Below are 22577 nucleotides of genomic sequence, written 5' to 3' on the forward strand. Positions count from 1 at the left end.
CCTTCACGTTAGGCTGAGACCACACTTCCTGTATCGACAGCTGAGGGATGATAGACGCCTGGTGACGCCGGAATGTAGGTAGGGTGACCAACCGTCCGTAAATTTCACGGACAGTCCGTACTTTAGTCCGTCTGTCCGTTGTCCTTGAAGGTTTCTTTAAAGGACGCCATTTGTCCGTAATTTTAACCGGGCACCGGTCGCACCACCCTAAAGCCGGCACAGCTTCCACCCACCTCCCTTCTTGACCCCGATGCAGCACCAAAGCTCAGATACCCAGCAGCATTGGAGAGGCACAGCGGGACGGCTACCCTCACACCTTCAGCCCTTGATGAGCTGCTAAGAGGTGCTTGAAGGTAACTGAGAGGGAGGGGTAGAAGCTTCAGGCGCAGGGGCATCTATTCAGATGCAAACAGCCCTGAATGCGTCATGTCTCTGCAATTTAGAGGGGCCTCACACTTTCCCTTTCTGCCCAGGGCCCCAAAAATCGTAGAACCGGCCCTGATTACACCAAGGCAGCACGTGGTTCTCTTCACAGAGCTTAATTACTGTTACTAAATTGTAAGCAAACCTCGGTTCTTCAAACATGCACTCTATAATGTAATAAAATTAAGAAATGGCACAATCGCACCCACACTAATTAACAAAGTATGGAGGACAATCAGATAAATCAGTTCTCTTGGAGTATCTCCTTTAAGTACTGTACATCACAGTGGGGGATGGCAAAACTAACATTTTAGAAAGAGAGCCTGTCGTCTCCTTGTCTTGTCCAGGAGGGGGTGAGGACCCTACCCCACCCTGGAAGAGACCAAGATGATACTAGAATACTGCATGCCCACCCCTGTGCCCACCCTGGTGGATCCTGTTCCCCCTCCTTTGATGGCTCCTGCCCACCTCCAGTGATGGCTCCTGTCCCCCCATGTGGTGGCTCCTGTCCCCCCCCCACTCCCCGGTGGATCCTTTCTCCGCCCTGGGTGACTTCTGTCCCAGTCCTGGAATGGCTCCTGCAGCGAGGGTGAAGTTCTTGATGGGCCTCTTCTCAAAAAGGCTCAGCTCAAAATTAATATGAAAAGGTGAGCGAGTGAGTAAGTGAAGGGATGGGTGGATGGCTGGATGAATTAGTGAAAGGGTGAATGGATGAATGAAAGATTGAATAGATGGATAATGAGAGAGGATGGATGGATTGATGAATGAGTGGAAGGATGGATGAGAGAAAAGGTAAATAGCTGGATGTATGGGTGGAAGGGTAGCTGGATGGGTAAAAGGGTGGATGGATGAGTGAAAGGATGGATGAGTGAAAAGGTGGATGATGAGTGAGTTGGTGGATGGATGAGTGAAATGATGGATGAATTGATAAGTGCAAGGGTGAATGGATGAACGGATTAGTGAAAGGGCGGATGTAAGGATTGATGAGTGAGTGAAAGGGAGGGTAGGTGGACAAAAGGATGAATAGATGAGTAAAGGAGTGAAAGGATAAATGGAGGAGAGAAAGGATGGATGGGTGATAGGGTCAATGGATGGATTCATGAGTGGATGAGTAGATGGATAGGTGGGTGGATGGATGGAAGGAAGGATGGATGGCTAATTGAAAGGGTCTATGTAGAGAGAAAGGGAGGATGGATGGATGACTGAAAGGGTGGATGGGAGGAAGGATGAGTGACTGGATGGATGAGTAAGTGAAAGGATGGCTGGATGGGTGAAAGGGTAAATGGCTGGATGGATGGGTAGAAGAGTGGAAGGATGAGTGTACAGATGGATAGGGTGAAAGGGTGGATGGATGGATAATGGATGGATGAGTGAAAGGATGGATGAAGGGATGGATGAGTGAAATGATAGATGGAAGGATACATGATGGATAGGTTTGCAAATGGTTGAATATGTTTGGATATGGCTGGGCTTACTTATATACTATTGCGCGACCTCCTCTGATGTGTCTGTAAAACTTACCTATTGTCCTGAAGTTTTGTCCTGAATTTTGACCTCCTGTCCTGAATTTGTGTCCTGAATTTTGACCCTTTGTCCTGAATTTTTACACTCACCGTCCTGAATTTGAACCAATGCCAGTTGGTCATCATAAATGTAGGGTGTCCTAATACTCCTTTACACCCCCAGCCTCTGACCTGCACATAAGATATATCTTTATACTTTGCACCTATAGCTTAGCTGGAGCGTCACTGCTGCTGGGTACCTGTGCCACACCCTGTCGGATCTTTACCCTCCAGCTGCTGAAGCTGCCGTGGGGTGCACGGACATCTCTGAGCCACACATGGACATGACTGCAGCAGCTCTTAAAGGACCCTGCACTGCTGGCCCCTGGGGGAGCCATAAAAGAGTCTTTTCAGGTTAATCGCGGACTACAGAGTCGTGTGCACCCAGTGGGAAGCCTTTAAGGTGGTGGTGTGGGGACACTGCCTCCCTAAGCCAGACTCTCTAATCAGAAATTACCACCCTGGGTGGCACTATTCGTACACGTTACTGCGAAATGCACACCACTCGAGCAGATAGGATGGCACTCCCGGTGTCCGAGACAGAGATGCAGAGGTTGCGACAGACTTATGTGTGATCACACCCCAGGAATACCTCCAGGCGGATCACACTGAGGAGGGCAGAGCGGGCTGACTGCTTGACTGGCTAGCACACCCACAGAGGGCAGAGGCACACCCATCACAAGGCTCAGTACATAATCCGGGGCAGAGCTACACGCGCAGGCTGGCATCCACCCAGATTTCGCACAGTGCTTTGAGATGGTCTACAGAGCGCTGGACGGACAATTGATGGACGGAATGCAGAACACATCAAAACATTCACCCCCAGTCAAGCGATCTGGGTTAAATCCATCATTCTTTTGCCCACCATGCCACCCCCAGAGGACCTGGCTTGGCAGTTCGGGCTGGACTGGTCCCATGAGGCACAGGGTCAAGACTGATTTGCATATGGCCGGGTTCAAACTGGAACGGATTTAGGCCCAGATCTCTGTACTGGGGTGAATGTATGACATTGTTCTGCATTCTGTCCATCAACTGCTGTTTTTGCTACAGAGCGCTGGACCAGGCAACAGAGGGGGAATTGAAGTGTTTCTAGGGATGGCGATGCGTTTACACCTTGCCCGGCTGAGAGGGAGGAGCTGGGTGGGCTAATAACAGTGGGAGAGCTCAAACTAGCCATCAAGCACCTAGCGAGGAATAAAATACTGGCCATGGACCGGCTCCCTGCTGAATTGTATCAAAAATACGCGGAGATGCTCGTGCCACGCCTGGAAGAACTTTATTAAGAGGCGATGGACAAGGGAAGGCTCCCACCGACTACTAGGAAGGCACTTATAGGCTCTGTCCCGGGACAGGGAGGGGCAGATTTGGAGGTACCGACACGCAGGCCACTCTCCAGGCAAGATACTTAGCAAGATTCTAGCAGATCGCTTGCGGCCCCACTTGTCCATGCTGGTGCACAGCGACCAGAGTGGATTTATACGTCAATGCAATACATCCCCAAGTTTCAGACGCCTCTTTCATGTCCTCGAGGAGACGCCAGGTACCAGGTCTTGTCCGCCGACCTGTAAAAGGCGCTCGACACAGTGCAGTGGAACTTTGTGCAAGCGGTGCTGCGGCGAATGGCACTGGGCGAGGGCTGGCTCCGATGGTTTAGGCTCCTGTACGCAGCCACGACCACCTGGGTCAGAACGAATTCCTGCATGTCGGATGCAGTGCCCAGCTCTCAGGGGGAGAAGGCAGAGGTGTCCCTGTCCCCCATGTTGTTCGGATTGGTGCTTGGGCCATTTGCCAGTGTGATGAGTAGGGGTGGGTGAAGAATTACACTCCGCCGGTGGAGTTGCTGAGTTTTGCCCACTATGTGCTCCTTGTGGAGCCCAGAAAAACTCTGCGGGGTGAGCGGAACTGATAATAACTGAAATAACGCACTAGAGGTCCTCCTGGCGAGATTTCTCATCACGGCCGGTACCGCCAGGCTGCGACCTCTTGCGTTGATAAATCTGCCATTTGCGTTAAGGAAGCTGCAGCACGAGTAGAATGTCTCCTCAAGTGGCAGAGAGCAGCAGCTCCCTCTGACGTGAAGCGTAGGATCGTTTGCTCTGATTTTACAGCGCGGGACAAACTCCCGGCACTACAAATCAGTGCGAGCAGCGTGACTTAACAGACTCTGCCGCTGGCCGAACTCTGCGGAGCAAGTCAGAGTTTTTCTGACGCTTTGCGGAGTTCCGTGACTAAAAGTCTGCGAACTCCGCCCAGTCTTAGTGATGAGGCCGGGTGGTCGCAGGTCTGGCATACCAATACATGACGGGGAGCAGATCACCTCCCTGTATGCTGATGTCATGCTCTTGGTCGTATGAGATGCGGAGACGGGCTTGGCCCTAGGGATGCGCCTCCTTGAGGACCTACGTAGACTTTCCAACCTCAGCACAAACAGGTCTGAAACGTGCGTGTTCCCTGTATATCCCACTCTGCAACAGGCCCCGGGGCATTGGTGTGATGAGGTTTTGAATGAAAGCCTCAAACATTCCGGTATAAAGCGACGTTTTAGAGCATGGCCAAAAAGTGGGTTCTGGCCCCGGGCCCCAGCCTTTCAGGGGCCCCTGATAGAGCCAGCTCTGTTCTGCAGAGAGTCTTGCCCCGATGACCTTGAATAATTCTTAAACCGATTGTTTTAAATACAGTTTTTCTTCGTTTATTTTTAATGTAGGTGACACGTGAATGTCTATAACAAACATTTAGCAGAGAAAGGTGTATGTTTCATGCCACATCCATAAAAAAAGTTTCTTTTAGATCAAAAGGGAACCTCACATATTAGAAATGGGAGGGTGTAACAGGGGATATGTGCAGTCATATTGGTGAGCGGCTGCTGTGTAAGAATATTGAAAACTCACGTCAGTATCCCTAAATTTTAGCCTGTACCTGTGCACTGTCAGAGGCCTGGCCAAAGGGCACAAAAGAGCTGAAATTGGATCCTAAATTCAAAGCTGTTACAAACGTGGGCCCCCAAAATGCGTTTGTCCCAGGTCATTTGGTCCAGGCCCCCAAAATCCTTAAGATGTCGGGTGAGGGTATATCATGATGATCGAGATCTCTGGGAAGGGAACCTGGGGGAACCCTCCGAGCACTGAAATGCAATGTAGATTTCTGGCGCTCTCTGAAGCGGCCTGTAACGGCTCGCCTGGCGCTGTCTAATACGGTGGCGATATCGCGAGTACTTACCTCTTCACAAACCTGCCCGTTTGGATACCCCGCCCCTGGATCCAGGTCCACTGGACACGTCATAGAGGGAACTGATCTGGGATGGTGGCCCCTGCAGGGTCTCATTGAAGGTACTGAGAAGACCAATGCAGGAAGGATGGCTTGGCGCTGCGTGCTTCGAGGTCACTACCTGGCGGTCCAGCTTCAGTGGGTGGCCGAGTAGTTGGATGACCAGGGAGTGGCCGATCTGGGTGCCACAAGGAGGTGACTGGGAGGTGACCTTGGTGGCGCAGCGCCAAGCCATCCTTCCTGCATTGGTCTTCTCAGTGCCTTCAATGAGACCCTGCAGGGGCCCCCATCAGTTCCCTCTATAACGTGGCCCAGCCAGGGCTTGAAGTGGGCCAGGGCTTGCCGGTGCTCAGCACCAGCAGTTCTATAAAGCAGGTGCTGAGACGGGTCCCTATTGGGCTTTCCATATTTGCCGCCACCCTCAGCAGCGCCCCCTTCACTGTCTTTGAGGTAACTTCAAAGCGACTCATTATAGTTCTTTCACAGTCTCACCATTTCAGAACTGAAGCATTTTCAATATGATGCACAACGAAGCCAAAGTTGTTGCTTATTTATCTTATGCAACTAACAAGCATTGATAAAGCCAATAGTACCGGATCGTTGTATGTGTAATGTTACTTGTTGTATCATATGTCTGGATGTAATGACAGAAGAAGCAAAATGCCGGTCGGGTGGCGCACTATGCTAAGCACAGATTTTTAGTTGACCTGTTTTTAAGTCACGCCCTTAATCACATCAACGATGCCCCTTTGAGAGACCCCCTCAGCTTTTTCCTCCCACGTAAACCCCTGGGTGCAGCCCCTGTGTATCCGGTTCCACGCCAATAAACTCCCACGACTGCGTAGAACTGCGCTACAGTGCTGGAAGAGGGTCGCACGCAAATCCGCCCAGCGCCCCCTCGACACACATTTGCGGTCTCACAGATGGGTCCGCTAGCAGTGCGGGGGGTTCATCATTTCCCAGGATGAATGGAACCTCTGGAGTTTATAATCCTAGAAGAAGGAAAAGCGAAGAGATGAGCTTAGCCTAGATATGTCCAGCGCTGGGAGGCCTGTTCTGGGTAGCCAGGCGCTTTACAAGTTCATAGAATAGGGGCATGCTCCTTCAGGGTATATGAGGAATAAAACCGAATCCATGGTTACAGGCTGAAGAGACAGGCTAAGGGGCAGGTCCTAATTCAGTGAATCACAATGTCCCGCTCACATATTGCACTCCCGCCTGCTCTTGCGGTGTTGCTACTCCTAATTCTGGTTCTAGGCGCTAGGGCACGTTGGAGCACAGTTTGTGCTCTTTGCTGTGCACTTCCACCTGTCTCTGTTGGCTGGCAGGTGGTGACAAGCTCCAGTGTCAGTCATCCCTGCATTGCCACCAGCCCTCTCCCAGCATCTAACCCGCTCTTTCTCTCCCTTTCAGAAGTCCAGATATATCTGTGTAACCAGGTCCACTTCGGATACATCAATGTGCCAACACCCCCACACCAGACCCTGGAGGACGAACAACTCAACTTTGTGCACCTAAAGCTGGAAGCCCTTGGTGAGTCCTAGGGGGGTGGGGGGGGGGGGTCACACTGGAAGCACTGGGAGGGGCTGAAGCTGGACATAGCAGGTCAGTTCTGGGGATTGGGGGCTATGGCTGAAGCTGAGGGTGAGCCCTGGGTTTTCATGAAGGAGTCACTAGGGGAGCCCTGAAGGGAGGGACTTGTGCTGGAGGCCAGTTGTGAGTCCTGGGAGGAGGCGCCTGCAGGAGTCCTAGGTGAGCCCTGGGTGAGCCCTGGAGTTTGAGGGGGTTCATGCTGGAGGCCCAAAGGTGAGCCCTGATTGGAGGGACTTGTGCTGGAGGCCAGTGGTGAGCTCTGGGAGGAGGTGCCTGCAGGAGTCCTAGGTGAGCCCTGGAGTATGAGGGGGTTCATGTTGGAGGCCCAAAGGTGAGCCCTGAAGGGAGGGACTTGTGCTGTTTATGAAGAAAAACCCTTCCAGGTGGTGGGGCTAAGTGATGGATTTATGAAGAAGAATCCTTCCAGGTTGTGTGGCTGAGTCACAGACAAAGAAGAATCTTTCCAGGTGGATGGCTGAGTCATGGGTTAAGTAAGGAGAATCCTTCCAGGTGGTGTGGCTGAGTCACGGACAAAGAAGAATCTTTCCAGGTGGATGGCTGAGTCATGGGTTAAGTAAGGAGAATCCTTCCAGGTGGTGTGGCTGAGTCAATGGCACAGGATGAAGAATCCTTCCAGGTCGTGTGGCTGAATCTTGGGCAAAGGAAGAATAATCCTCCCAGATGGTGTGGCTGAGACATGGGTTAAGGAAGAAGAATCCTTCCAGGTAGTGTCTGTGAGTCACGGGCAAAGGAATGACAATCCCTCTAGGTGGTGTGGTTGAGTGATGGGTAAAGGAAGAAGAATCCTTCCAGGTGGTGTGGCTGAGTCATGGCTAAAGGAAGAATAGTCCTTCCTGGTGGTGCGGCTGAGTCATGGGTTCATGAAGAAGAATTCTTCCATGTGGTGGGGTTGATTCATGGGCAAAGGAAGAAGAATCCTACCAGGTGATGAGGCTGAGTCATGGACAAAGGAAGAGGAATCCTTCCAGGTGGTGTGGCTCAGTCATGGGCTTATGAAGAAGAATCTTTCCAGGTGGTGTGGCTGAGTCATGGGCAAAGGAAGAAGAATCCTTGTAGATGGTGCGGCTGAGTCATGGGTTTATGAAGAAAAACCCTTCCAGGTGGTGTGACTGTGTCATGGGTCCATGAAGAAGAATCCTTCCAGGTTCGTGTGGTTGAGTTATGGGTAAAGGAAGAAGAATCCTTCCAGGTGGTTTGGTTGAGTCACAGGCAGAGAAGAGGAATTCTTCCAGGTGGTGTGCTTGAGTGATGGGTAAAGAAATAAGAATCCTTCCAGGTGGTGTGGTTGAGTCACGGGCAAAGAAGAACAATTCGTCAAGGTGGTGTGGCTGAGTCATGGCTAAAGGAAGAATATTCCTTCCTGGTGGTGTGGTTGAGTCATGGATTTATAAAGAAGAATCCTTTCAGGCCATGTGATTGAGTCATGGGCAAAGGAAGAAGAATCCTTCAAGGTGGTGCGGCTGAGTCATGGTGTTATGAAGAAGAATCCTTCCAGGTGCTGTTGTTGAGTCATGGAAAAAGGAAGAAGAATTCTTCCAGGTGGTGTGGCTGAGTCATGTAGTTAAGGTCTTCGTCTGAGGATGAACCAGATGATATCTGAGGTGGGCGTATATGGGACATTGCCAAAAAATTATTGATGTAAATGGCACTCTAACTTTAATGGACAGAAAATCTGACACATTTAGGAAGATGATCTGGTCTGCCAAACTCTAAATAAGGATGGGCCCGATGATTGCGAGATCATGGCTTGGAAGCCAAGTCATGGGTGTGGCTGAATCTGAGGTTGGAGTGAGCTTGGGGATCAAGTCTTGCTGCTGTGATTATAGACTTGGCGGAGGATGCTCTTTGTGATGGGATCTTGGCTTGGTGGAGGATGCTCTTTGTGATGGAATCTTGGCTTGGTGGAGGATGCTCTTTGTGATGGGATCTTGGCTTGGCGGACGATGCTCTTTGTGATGGGATCTTGGCTGGGGGGCAACTTGTGGGTGTAACTGAGTCTTATGTCAACGAGCTGTCCTGGTAATGTGGCTGAGACATGGGAAAGGGCTCGTGGTGGTGTGTTTGAATCGTGGGTTGGGCCACCTTGGGGTGTTTGAGGTTTGGGTGAAGGAAGGCTACAGGCTGCTAGCTAGGTTGAATGGCGGTAGAGTCAGGGCTGGAGTGCTGGGGTATGAGGTTCCTCTCAAGTAGATCCTTGATAGTTAATGTGAATGAATGTCCATTGTTATATAGAGCTCATTGAGCCCAGCAGCACTGGCAAGTGCCGCCTTTCTCAGATCTCCTGTCTTTGCCTTGCAGTGTATGGACACCCCATGGCTCCTTCCCAGTACGTCCACGTGCCCCCTAAACATCCAGACAAAATGGGCTTTGGAGAGGTAAGGTTGCATTCGGCTCTTGCTTGTTCCTTGTTGACCTGGAGCCTCTTCTCATCTTTGGAGGGTTTGTACTTTGCAGTGTGCACTTCTGCTCTATGAACTGTGCCAGTTACATGAACCCAGAACCCCAGTTATTACTCACTGGGTTCAGTTGACACTCTTGGTGCTCCCTGACTACGAGATATCTGCAATGTCCGCTAATGCCTTTCACCCTGCAAGCCTTGCTCCCCACCTTGTCCACTGCCTGCTATAAACCCAGGGGTTGCATAGTATTTGCAGATCCCCTCCTTGCCATGATTTCGATGAGGGTAGGGGAGCTCCGACACTTTTATAGGTACACTCTTCTCCATGAACTCCTGGCATCTGCTCACAATCACAGACTGGTTTGAATGTCTCACTGTGGCTCTGATCTCTCTTTTTCCTTGGGATGGTTACAGGTTTTCCTGATTAATCTGCTTCGGCGCCCAGACCGGCGGCAACGAATGCTGAACTCGCTCTATGAGCAGCAGATCAGCTGCAGTGTCTTCGAAGCCATAGATGGCAGGTGAGAATTCACTAGAGGGATACTGAGGTCATGGGCAGCAGGTGAGAGTTCACTGGAGGGATACTGAGGTCATGGGCAGCAGGTGAGAGTTCACTGGAGGGATACTGAGGTCATGGGCAGCAGGTGAGAGTTCACTGGAGGGATACTGAGGTCATGGGCAGCAGGTGAGAGTTCACTGGAGGGATACTGAGGTCATGGGCAGCAGGTGAGAGTTCACTGGAGGGATACAGAGGTCATGGGCAGCAGGTGAGAGTTCACTGAAGGGATACTGAGGTCATGGGCAGCAGGTGAGAGTTCACTGGAGGGATACTGAGGTCATGGGCAGCAGGTGAGAGTTCACTGGAGGGATACTGAGGTCATGGGCAGCAGGTGAGAGTTCACTGGAGGGATACTGAGGTCACGGACAGCAGGTGAGAGTTCACTGGAGGGATACTGAGGTCATGGGCCACAGGTGAGAGTTCACTGGAGGGATACTGAGGTCATGGGCAGCAGGTGAGAGTTCACTGGAGGGATACTGAGGTCATGGGCAGCAGGTGAGAGTTCACTGGAGGGATACTGAGGTCATGGGCAGCAGGTGAGAGTTCACTGGAGGGATACTGAGGTCATGGGCAGCAGGTGAGAGTTCACTGGAGGGATACTGAGGTCATGGGCCACAGGTGAGAGTTCACTGGAGGGATACTGAGGTCATGGGCAGCAGTTGAGAGTTCACTGGAGGGATACTGAGGTCATGGGCAGCAGGTGAGAGTTCACTGGAGGGATACTGAGGTCTTGGACAGGAGGTGAGATTTTCCCAGAGGGATACTGAGGTCATGGACAGCAGGTGAGAGTTTGCCAGAGTGATATTAATGAGGTCATGGACAGCAGTTAAGAGTTCACCGGAGGGATGGTGAGGTCATGGACAGCAGGTGAGAGTTCACTGGAGGGATACTGAGGTCATGGACAGCAGGTGAGAGTTCATTGGAAGGTTACTGAGGTCATGGACAGCAGGTGAGAGTTCACTGGAGGGATACTGAGGTTATTGGCAGCAGGTGAAAGTTCACCGGAAGGATACTGAGGTCATGGGCCACAGGTGAAAGTTTACTTGAGGGTTACTGAGGTTATGGACATCAGGTGAAAGTTCACTGGAGGGATACTGAGGTCATTGGCAACAGGCGAAAGTTCACTGGAAGGATACTGAGGTCATGGGCCACAGGTGGGAGTTCACTGGAGGGATACTAAGGTCATTGGTAGCAGGTGAGAATTCATTGGAGGGATACTGAGGTCATGAGGTCATGGGCATAAGCTGAGCGGTCACTTCTGGGATCATCATTGTGGTAGAGAGAGTGAAAGTACACCACAGAGGTAAAATAGTAGTTCACTAGTGGATTACTGGTGCAGATTAGCGGTCCCTTCAACATTACCGCCGCCGTAACTGCCAGGGGATTGGTCTCTGCAGATCCATCAGTGGCATTCATGGCAGGCGATTGGTCTCTGCAGACCTAAAAGTGGCATCCATGGCTGGGGTTTGGTCTCCGCAGACCCATGAGTGGCATCCATGGTAGGGGATTGGTCTCTGCAGAACAATCAGTGGCATCCATGGCAAGGGATTGGTCTCTGCAGATCCATCAGTGGCGTCCATGGTAGGAGGTTGGTCTCTGCAGAACAATCAGTGGCATCCATGGCAAGGGATTGGTCTCTGCAGATCCATCAGTGGCATCCATGGCAGGCGATTGGTCTCTTCAGACCTACAAGGGGCATCCATGGCTGGGGTTTGGTCTCCAAGACCCATCAGTGGCGTCCATGGCAGGGGATTGGTCTGTGCAGACCCATCAATGGCATCCATGGCAGGGGACTGGTGTGTGCAGACCCATCAGTGGCATCCATGGCAGGGGATGGGTCTCTGCAGACCCATCAGTGGCATCCATGGCAGGGGATTGGCCTCTGCAGATCAATCAGTGGCATCCATGGCAGGGGATTGGTCTCCGCAGACCCATCAGTGGCGTCCATGGCAAAGGACTGGTCTCTGCAGATCCATCAGTGGCGTCCAGGGCAGGGGATTGGTCTCTGCAGAATCATCAGTGGCGTCCATGGCAGGGGATTGGTCTCTGCAGAACCATCAGTGGCATCCATGGCAGGGGATTGGTCTCCGTAGATCCATCAGTGGCGTCCATGGCAGGGGATTGGTCTCTGCAGAACCATCATTGGCATCCATGGCAGGGGATTGGTCTCCGTAGATCCATCAGTGGTGTCAATGGAAGGGGATTGGTCTCTGCAGACCCATCAGTGGCGTCCATGGCAGGGGATTGGTCTCCGCAGACCCATCAGTGGCGTCCATGGCAAGGGATTGGTCTCTGTAGACCCATCAGTGGCATCCATGGTAGGGGATTGGTCTCTTCAGATCCATCAGTGGCATACATGGCAGGAGGTTGGTCTCTGCAGACCAATCAGTGGCGTCCATGGCAGGGGATGGGTCTCTGCATATCCATCAGTGGCATACATGGCAGGAGGTTGGTCTTTGCAGACCAATCAGTGGCATCCATGGCAGGGGATTGGTCACTGTAGATCCAACAGTAGCATCCATTGCAGGGGATTGGTATCTGCAGAACCATGAGTGGCATCCATGGCAGGGGATTGGTCTCTGCGGATCCATCAGTTGCATCCATGTAGGGGATTGGTCTCTGCAGACCCATCAGTGACATCCATGGCAGGGAATTGTGTAGTACAATAGTCCACACTGGTAGATGTAGTTTAAGTAAGTTTATTCAAGATGATAACAAGTAGCTTAGATCCTGTACAGCAGCCCCACCAGGAGCAGCCTGCTAGCTGCTTAGCCCTTCCACCAACTGTCACCACTCATACCCAGTCACTCAAGCATTCGACTCATGGCCCACTCACCAACATTCCACACAGAACACTCACACTGGCTGAGCAGCTAGGAACAAGATAACACAGTACATAATAAAACAACATGAAGATACTACAGATTGGTCTTTGCAGACCCATCGATGGCATCCATGCAGGGGATTGGTCTCTGCAGATCCATCAGTGGCATCCATGGCAGGGGATTGGTCTCTGCAGATCCATCAGTGGCATACATGGCAGGAGGTTGGTCTCTGCTGACCCATCAGTGGCATCCATGGCAGAGGATTGGTCTCCGCATATCCATCAGTGGCATACCTGGCAGGAGATTGGTCTCTGCAGACCCATCAGTGGCATCCATGCAGGGGATTGGTCTCTGTAGAACCATCAGTGGCATACATGGCAGGAGGTTGGTCTCTGCTGACCCATCAGTGGCATCCATGGCAGGGAATTGGTCTCTGCAGATCCATCAGTGGCCTCCATGGCAGGGGATTGGTCTCTGCAGATCCATCAGTGGCATCCATGGCAGGGGATTGGTCTTTGCAGATCCATCAGTGGCATACATGGCAGGAGATTGGTCTCTGCAGATCCATCAGTGGCATCCATGGCAGGGGATTGGTCTCCGTAGATCCATCAGTGGCATCCATGGCAGGGCATTGGTCTCCGTAGACCCATCAGTGGCATACATGGCAGGGGATTGGTCTCTGCAGACCAATCAGTGGCATACATGGCAGGGGATTGGTCTCTGCAGACCAATCAGTGGCATCCATGCAGGGGATTGGTCTCCGCAGATCCATCAGTGGCATCCATGCAGGGGATTGGTCTCTGCAGATCCATCAGTGGCGTCCATGGCAGGGGATTGGTCTCTGCAGATCCATCAGTGGCATACATGGCAGGAGATTGGTCTCTGCAGATCCATCAGTGGCATCCATGGCAGGGGATTGGTCTCTGTAGATCCATCAGTGGCATCCATGGCAGGGGATTGGTCTCTGCAGACCCATCAGTGGCATCCATGCAGGGGATTGGTCTCTGTAGAACCATCAGTGGCATACATGGCAGGAGATTGGTCTCTGCAGACCCATCAGTGGCATCCATGCAGGGGATTGGTCTCTGTAGAACCATCAGTGGCATACATGGCAGGAGATTGGTCTCTGCTGACCCATCAGTGGTATCCATGGCAGAGGATTGGTCTCTGCAGATCCATCAGTGGCATCCATGGCAGGAGATTGGTCTCTGCAGATCCATCAGTGGCATCCATGGCAGGGGATTGGTCTCCGTAGATCCATCAGTGGCATCCATGGCAGGGGATTGGTCTCTGCAGATCCATCAGTGGCATACATGGCAGGAGGTTGGTCTCTGCTGACCCATCAGTGGCATCCATGGCAGAGGATTGGTCTCTGCAGATCCATCAGTGGCATACATGGCAGGAGATTGGTCTCTGCAGATCCATCAGTGGCATCCATGGCAGGAGATTGGTCTCTGCAGATCCATCAGTGGCATCCATGGCAGGGGATTGGTCTCCGTAGATCCATCAGTGGCATCCATGGCAGGGCATTGGTCTCCGTAGACCCATCAGTGGCATACATGGCAGGGGATTGGTCTCTGCAGACCAATCAGTGGCATCCATGGCAGGGGATTAGTCTCCGCAGATCCATCAGTGGCCTCCATGGCAGGAGAGGTCTCCTCCAGGGTCATAAAACCACAAGTGGCAAATGATGTCACCACAGGGTTCATGACCCCGTAGATGGCACTCGGGAGGTTACTTCAGAGTTATGGATGGCACAGACAGCAGGAGAGAGGTCACCTCCAAAGTCATTGATGCCATAAATGGCAAGTGAGAGGTCACCATAGGGTTACTAATACCAACAGCAGCAGGGGATGTGGCACTGCAGAGTTAATGATGCAGGAGGTAGAGAGTGAGAGATTGCTGCAAGGTTCCTGATGCCATAAACTGCATGTGAGCAGCGTTGTAGGGTTAGTGGGGTTGTATGACAAAAATATTGCGGTACAAAAATATCGTAGTCAAAGCATTGACTACGCAAAATAATGTTTTTACATAACTGTAATGTAAATTACAAAGACTCTAGGTCCAGAATATTTGCATTATAATGGTAAGTATGTATATATTTAATTGTAATTAACATTATTTTTTATTGAAAATGAGTTATATGTTGAAAAATGTTACTTTATTTGGAAAATATTACTATATTTGAAAAATATAAATCAAACGAAGATTTATAACCCTTATTTTTTTAAATACATTTAACTTTAAAAAATGCACTTTAATATTAGTTTCTAAATAATACATTTATCATTCAAATATAAATAATTCTTACTGAAAAACATGTTTATTAATTTATAGTAAAGAACAAAAACACAACAAAAACATGCTATTCAGGATCAAGAAATACATTTAAAATGTATTCATACATTATAAGTAAAATGTGAAAGTCTAACAAAAATGAATATTTTACAAATGCTAAAAACTGTGCACAAAGAAAACATTATATAATTAAATATAAGAATTAAAAAAATCTCTTAAATTAAATATGCTTACATTATGCTTTTTTCAAGTCCTGGATAAAGTAAGATGATGTAACCGAAAACCGATCGAAAGTTATTTTAAAAATAAATATACTCAAACCATACATATTTATTCCTTTTTGTATATATATTTCATGAATTTGTTCGCAAGAAGAACAATGCATTACAACATGCAGCATAAATTCACCCAACCCCTCAATCAATAAGAACTTTAATATATCCAGTCGTTTCCACCATCATTGTCTCTCCAAACGCCACGCTGCACCTCTGCGTTGTCGCTGTGAGCATTAGATTCTCTCCATGGGTCCTTCCCTCAGTCTCTCCTGCTTCGTCTATATTCGAGCATTGCCCTCCCTCTTCAGGTTCATCCTGAAGTTCTAGATTTGTTTAGACCTCGCATAATACAGTGCCAGCAGATTCCCAACTTGAATATTGAACTCTTTTCCTCACTCGATCATGTTTGCTTCTCACATTCTATATTCAGGTGCCCTCTTTTTTCCATTTTAGTGCTATTCTTTCCAAGTACATTATCCTAAATACAATCCGACAACCACCGCGGAACTAAATACATTGTGTGAGGAGAGTAGCGTTTACTATGCTAACTCTATTCTAACGAGGGGGGGGGTTGATATATTCTACTCCACCGGCGGTGTCTGCTGAGTTTTGCCTATTCTGCGTTACGCTTGTAATGCGGGGTTCCGGACAAACTCCGCCAACCGCTGCGTGGCTAGGGTTTTCTTGAGGGCACGCGCGAACGACAATTGGCATCCCATTGCGTGTTTTTCATGAGCTCGGAGGGTACCGGCTAGATGTTCCCAACGGGAGCGGTTACGGCAGTCATGACAGTTCACAGTGAGAAAGGATTTTTAATCTACTCGAGCTGCAGCAAAACCGTCTCGAGAGGCCCCGCCGTCTGGCACACCGCGTGGTGCTGTTGTTTGTGCTGATGTTTCAGTGCGGAACATGCTCCCAGTGCTACAACTCAGTGTGTGCAGCATGACTTGCAGATGTTCGCCCGTTGGTAAAACTCCGCTGAATCTCACTGAGGTTTTATGCAACTGTGCGGAATTCCAGGGAGTGAAAGTCCGCGGAGTGAAAGTCCGCGTGTTGTGCCCACCCCTGATTCTAACAAGCATTGAAGAAGGCCCACTCATTAGGGGAAGAGATTCAGTATTGTAACTTCGGTCTAAGAAACACTGGAGGCAATGCATACATTGGGCAAGATCAGATTTACCATTCTCACTCCAGTCTAACAAACATTGGCAAAATGCTTACTTGTGGAGTTCAGATAAAAATCACAGATCTCTGTACTGGGGTGAGCTTGTTCAGCATTCTGTCCATCTATTGTTCTTTTTGTACTTGAGAGGTTGTCACAAGGGCACTGATGGCCGATGGTTGCCAGTGGGGGTAGCCTGAAGAGCTAGAAGCCTGAAGGGCTATTGATGGCTGATGAACACTATTATAGTGGAAATGTGTAGGGTCACCAGCAATGCAGGAGGACGGTTGCCTCAGAGGTCATCAATGCTATAAAGCCCTGGTGAAAGCTCAGCTCAGTATCACTGGTGGAGTACATGGCGAGGGATAGGTCAGCTGCTGGCTCATACATGTAACATGCAGCAGGCTAGAGGTCACCGGAAGAGCCATTGCTATAGACGGCATGTGAGAGGCCACAGTCAGGTTCACGCAGGAGTAGGTTAAAGGCTTCCTGTGGGGTCACCAAGCCCTATATTCTAGTTAGAGATAGTCATCAAGACTGTGGACAAAATGTATATAGGTTGTAGTACTAGGTGTATAACACCTGGTGCACAGGTACAGGTGTATAACACCAGGTGCACAGGTATAGGTCGATAGCACCAGGTGTACAGGTGCTAGTACAGGTGTATAACACAAGGTGTAAAGGTGCATGTACAGGTGTATAGCACCGGGTGTACAGGTACAGGTGTATAACACCAGGTTTACAGGTACAGGTGTGTAACACCAGGTGTACAGGTACAGGTGTATAGCACCAGGTGTACAGGTACAGGTGTATAACACCAGTTGTACAGGAACAGGTGTATAACACCAGGTGTACAGGTGCAGATACAGATGTATAGCAACAGGTGCACAGGTTGTATCACCAGGTGTATAACACCAGGTGCACAGGTACAGGTGTATAACACCAGGTGCAAAGGTACAGGGGTACAATACCAGGTGTACATGTACAGGTGTATAACACCAGGTGAACAGATGCAGCTACAGATGTATAGCAACAGGTGCACAGGTTGTAGAACCATGTGTATAGCACCAGGTGTACAGGTACAGGTGTATAACACCAGGTCTACAGGTGCAGATACAGGTGTATAGCAACAGGTGCACAGGTTGTAGCACCAGGTGTATAACACCAGGTGTACAGGTACAGGTGTATAACACCAGGTGTACAGATGCAGGTACAGGTGTATAGCACCAGGTGTACATGTTTATAACAATAGGTGTACAGGTACAGGTGTAGTACACCAGGTGTACAGGTACAAGTGTATAACACCAGGTGAACAGATGCAGCTACAGGTGTATAGCAACAGGTGCACAGGTTGTAGAACCACGTGTATAGCACCAGGTGTACAGGTACAGGTGTATAACACCAGGTCTACAGGTGCAGATACAGGTGTATAGCAACAGGTGCACAGGTTGAGGCACCAGGTGTATAACACCAGATGTACAGATGCAGGTACAGGTGTATAGCACCAGGTGTACATGTTTATAGCAATTGGTGTACAGGTACAGGTGTAGTACACCAGGTGTACAGGTACATATACAGGTGTATAGCAATGGGTGTACAGGTACAGATGTATAACACCAGGTGTACAGGTACATGTGTATAGCATCAGGTGTACAGCACCAGGTGTACAGGTGCAGGCGTATACCACCAGGTGTACAGGTGCAGCTTATAGCACCAGGTGTACAGGTGCAGGTACAGGTGCATAGCACCAGGTGAAAGAGTGAAGGTACAGGTGTATAACACCAGGTGTACAGGTACAGGTTATAGCACCAGGCGTACAGGTGCAGATGTACAGCACCAGGTATATGGGTTTATAGTACCAGATATGCAGACATATAATACCAGGTGAACAGAGCCTTGTGTAAAGCATCCGGTGGTTAGCACCAAGTGTACAGTTACAGGTGATTAACACCTGGTGTACAGGTGTATAGCACCAGGTGTACAGATTATAGCATCAGGTTTACAGGTGCAGGTTATAGCATCAGGTGTACAGGTACAGGTGTATAGCATCAGGTGTACAGCACCAGGTGTACAGGTGCAGGCGTATACCACCAGGTGTACAGGTGCAGGTTATAGCACCAGGTGTACAGGTGCAGGTACAGGTGCATAGCACCAGGTGAAAGAGTGCAGGTACAGGTGTATAACACCAGGTGTACAGGTACAGGTTATAGCACCAGGCGTACAGGTGCAGATGTACAGCACCAGGTATATGGGTTTATAGTACCAGATATGCAGACATATAATACCAGGTGAACAGAGCCTGGTGTAAAGCATCCGGTGGTTAGCACCAAGTGCACAGTTACAGGTGATTAACACCAGGTGTACAGGTGTATAGCATCAGGTGTACAGATTATAGCATCAGGTTTACAGGTGCAGGTTATAGCATCAGGTGTACAGGTACAGGTGTATAGCACCAGGTGTATATGTATATAGCACCAGGTTTACAGGTGTATAGCACCAGGTTTACAGGTGCAGGTTATAGCACCAGGTGTACAGGTTATAGCATCAGGTGTACAGGCATATAACACAAGGTATGCAGGTGTGTAGCACCAGGTGTACACGTGTATAGCACCAGGTGTACAAGTGTATAGCACCAGGCGGACAGGCGTATAGCACCAGGTGCAAGGTATAGGTTTATAGCACCAGGTGTACAGCATCGGGTGTATATCACTAGGTATACAGGTACAGGTTTATAAAACAGATGTACAGCACCAGGTGTACAAGGATATATCACCAGGTGTACAGGTACAGGCTATAGCACCAGGTGTGTAGGTGTAGGTTATAGTACTAGGTGCAGATGTACAGCATAATGTGTAGAAGTATATAGCACCAGGTGTACAGATGCAGGTGTATAGCATCAGGTATACACTACAGATGCATAGTACCAGGTATACAGGCATAACCACCAAGTGTACAGAACCTGGTGTAAAGGTATATAGCACCAGGTGTATAGCACCAGGCACCCTGGTACAGGTGTATAGCACCAGATGTACAGGTAATAGCACCAGGGGTACAGGTGCAGGTTATAGAAACAGGTGTAGAGGTACAGATGTGCAGCATTAGGTGGATATGTGCAGGTGTACAGCACCAGTTATACAGGTATATAATACCAGGTATACAGACATATAACACCAGGTGTAGCGCACCAGGTGTACAGATGTACATCACCAAGTGTACAGGTTTATAGCACCAGGTGTACAAATATAGGTGTATAGCACCAGGTGTATAGCACCAGGTGTACAGGCGTATGACACCAGGTGGAAAGATACAGGTATTTAGCACCAGGTGTACAGGTGTATGACACCAGGTGTAGAGATACAGGTATATAGCACAGGTTATACCACCAGGTGTACAGATGCAGGTTATAGCACCATGTGCAGGTGTATAGCACCAGGTATACAGGTGGATAGTACCGACATACAGGCATATACAGGTGTATAGCACCAGGTGTTCAGGTACATGTATACAGCACCGACGGATAGGGCGGGGTCTCCCATACCTGAGTTGTTACCGGATGAGGTGAGGTTTTTATCTCATATAAAATAGGTGTTCATACAAAATAGGTGTGAAGATCACTCCGCTTGTCTTGAGGTATTTTTATAAAGGTTTTATTCTGACGACTATTGTCAGCACATTTCACTTTTCCGAAGAATGCAGTAGCAATCTTATTTAGGTCCTGAAGAAAGCCTGGGCTAGGGGCCCTTTAGGCTGAAACTAGTCGACCATATTGTGAAGCAGTCTATTTGTTGGAAACTGCTTTTGTACTATTTTAACTGGACTGGCAGAGATATCTCCGTTAAAGTAATTTTCTCTCTCCCACATCCATTTTTTATCTCACTCACTAGCACTGCACTGACTACTCCATCACCCAAGCTACCGATATCCACTCTCAAAAGGAGATAACAGCAAATCAAGTATTTCCTTCTTTCTTGTTTGCACTTCCTTCTGTTGTTGTTTGATGTAGCCTGATCGCAGTCCGATCCACAGTATCTCTCTCTCAGTGATTTGGAAGAGTTGTGGTAGGAAGGAAGGATATCCAAGTGGTGACACTGACCTCTCTTGGTAGTTGATGGACATCCTATCATCTGGCGAAGGCTGCCTCTCTCTATACACTCTTTCGGGGTTCATTTCATTTTTGGATACACGCTGGGTGTTTTCAATCTTAGTTGCTGTGATAACCTGTTTTTTGCTCCTCTCTCTGAGACCACCAGATTCTATTGTAGTTGTAACAAATCCATATACACTTTTAAATTGAAAACGAAACCATAAAGGGGGAATTCTGTTCTCTCTGTCACTTGCACTTGGCTTTAAACCGTACTGCGCAGCGCTCCTGCATGCGTCTCTCCCCGTCCTGAGCAGTGCTCCTGCGTGGGTCTCTCCCCATCATGCGCAGCGCTCCTGCATGCGTCTCTCCCCGTCCTGCTTGTGCTCCTGTATGCATCTCTCCTAGTCCTGCTTGTGCTCCTGCAAGCATCACTCCCCATCCTGAGCGGTGCTCCTGCATGCATCACTCCTAGTCCTGCTTGTGCTCCTGCATGCATCTCTCCCCATCCTGCGCAGTGCTGCTGCATGCGTCTCTCCCCATCCTGCGCAGTGCTCCTGCATTTATCTCTCCCCGTCCTGTGCAGTGCTCCTGCATGCATCTCTCCCTGTCCTGCTTGTGATCTTGCATGCATCTCTCCCCACCCTGCGCAGTGCTCCTGCATGCATCTCTCCCCGTCCTGCTTGTGCTCCTGCATGCATCTCTCCCAGTCCTGCTTATGCTCCTGCATTTATCTCTCCCTGTCCTGCGCAGTGCTCCTGCATGCATCTCTCCCCATCCTGCGCAGCGCTCCTGCATGCGTCTCTCCCCGTCCTGCGCAGTGCTCTTGCATGCATATCTCCACATCCTGTGCAGTGCTCCTGCATGCATCTCTCCCCATCCTGCGCAGTGCTGCTGCATGCGTCTCTCCCCATACTGTGCAGCGCTCCTGCATGCATCTCTCCCCATCCTGCGCAGTGCTCCTGCATGCATCTCTCCCAGTCCTGCTTATGCTCCTGCATGCATCTCTCCCAGTCCTGCTTGTGCTCCTGCATGCATCTCTCCCCATCCTGTGCAATGCTCCTGCATGCGTCTCTCCCCATCCTGCGCAGTGCTCCTGCATTTATCTCTCCCCATCCTGCGCAGTGCTCCTGCATGCATCTCTCCCCATCCTGCGCAGCGCTCCTGCATGCGTCTCTCCCCATCCTGGGCAGTGCTCATGCATTCATCTCTCCCTGTCCTGCGCAGTGCTCCTGTGTGCGTCCCTCCCCGTCCTGCAGGACTGGGAGAGATGCATGCAGGAGCGCTACTTAGGATGGGGAGAGCACAAGCAGGACTGGGAGAGATGCATGCAGCAGCACAAACAGGACGGGGAGAGATGCATGCAGGAGCACAAGCAGGACTAGGAGAGATGCATGCAGGAGCACAAGCAGGACGGGGAGAGTTGCATGCAGGAGCGCTGCGCAGGATGGGGAGATATGCATGCAGGAGCACTGTGCAGGACGGGAGAGACGCATGCAGGAGTGCTGCGCAGGATGGGGCAAGATGCATGCAGGAGCACGGCGCAGGACGGGGAGAGATAAATGCAGGAGCACTGCGCAGGATGGGGAGAGATGCATGCAGGAGCACTGCGCAGAACGGGGAGAGACGCATGCAGCAGCACTGCACAGGATGGGGAGAGATGCATGCAGGAGCACTGCGCAGAACGGGGAGAGACGCATGCAGCAGCACTGCGCAGGATGGGGAGAGATGCATGCAGGAGCACAAGCAGGACTAGGAGAGATGCATGCAGGAGCACAAGCAGGACTAGGAGAGACGCATGGAGGAGCACAAGCAGTACGGTTTAAAGCCAAGTAAGTGCAAGTGACAGAGAGAACAGAATTCCCCCTGTATGGTTTCGTTTTCAATTTAAAAGTGTATATAGATTGTTGCCGTACTTATTTCATTTTCCCTTTAGATTTAAGCCCCTGTCCTACATTTCTCCACACCAGGATGCAAATGAAATGCATTTTCAAGGTAGCAGTACATTTGTTTTTGTTTTTAAAAAAATAAAAAATAGCTCCTCCTCCCATCATTCTGGGTACTTCAAACAGCCGAGTATTATCATCCCACCTGATTCATTCACTGGGAGACATGT

General features: G+C 49.9%; 1 protein-coding gene across 1 annotated transcript in view; it reads left to right on the forward strand.

The window, feature by feature from the left end:
• CERCAM (cerebral endothelial cell adhesion molecule) overlaps positions 1 to 22577 on the forward strand; it is a 306391-nt gene that overhangs the window by 188789 nt on the left and 95025 nt on the right. Inside the window, exons 6-8 of the mRNA XM_085614124.1 lie at positions 6663 to 6782; positions 9162 to 9238; positions 9676 to 9782. Coding sequence (XP_085470250.1) covers positions 6663 to 6782; positions 9162 to 9238; positions 9676 to 9782 — 304 coding nt within the window. The remainder of the gene's footprint in view (positions 1 to 6662; positions 6783 to 9161; positions 9239 to 9675; positions 9783 to 22577) is intronic.

The sequence above is a fragment of the Triturus cristatus genome, chromosome 1_2, assembly GCF_964204655.1.
Source record: "Triturus cristatus chromosome 1_2, aTriCri1.1, whole genome shotgun sequence".
Lineage (NCBI taxonomy): Eukaryota > Metazoa > Chordata > Amphibia > Caudata > Salamandridae > Triturus > Triturus cristatus.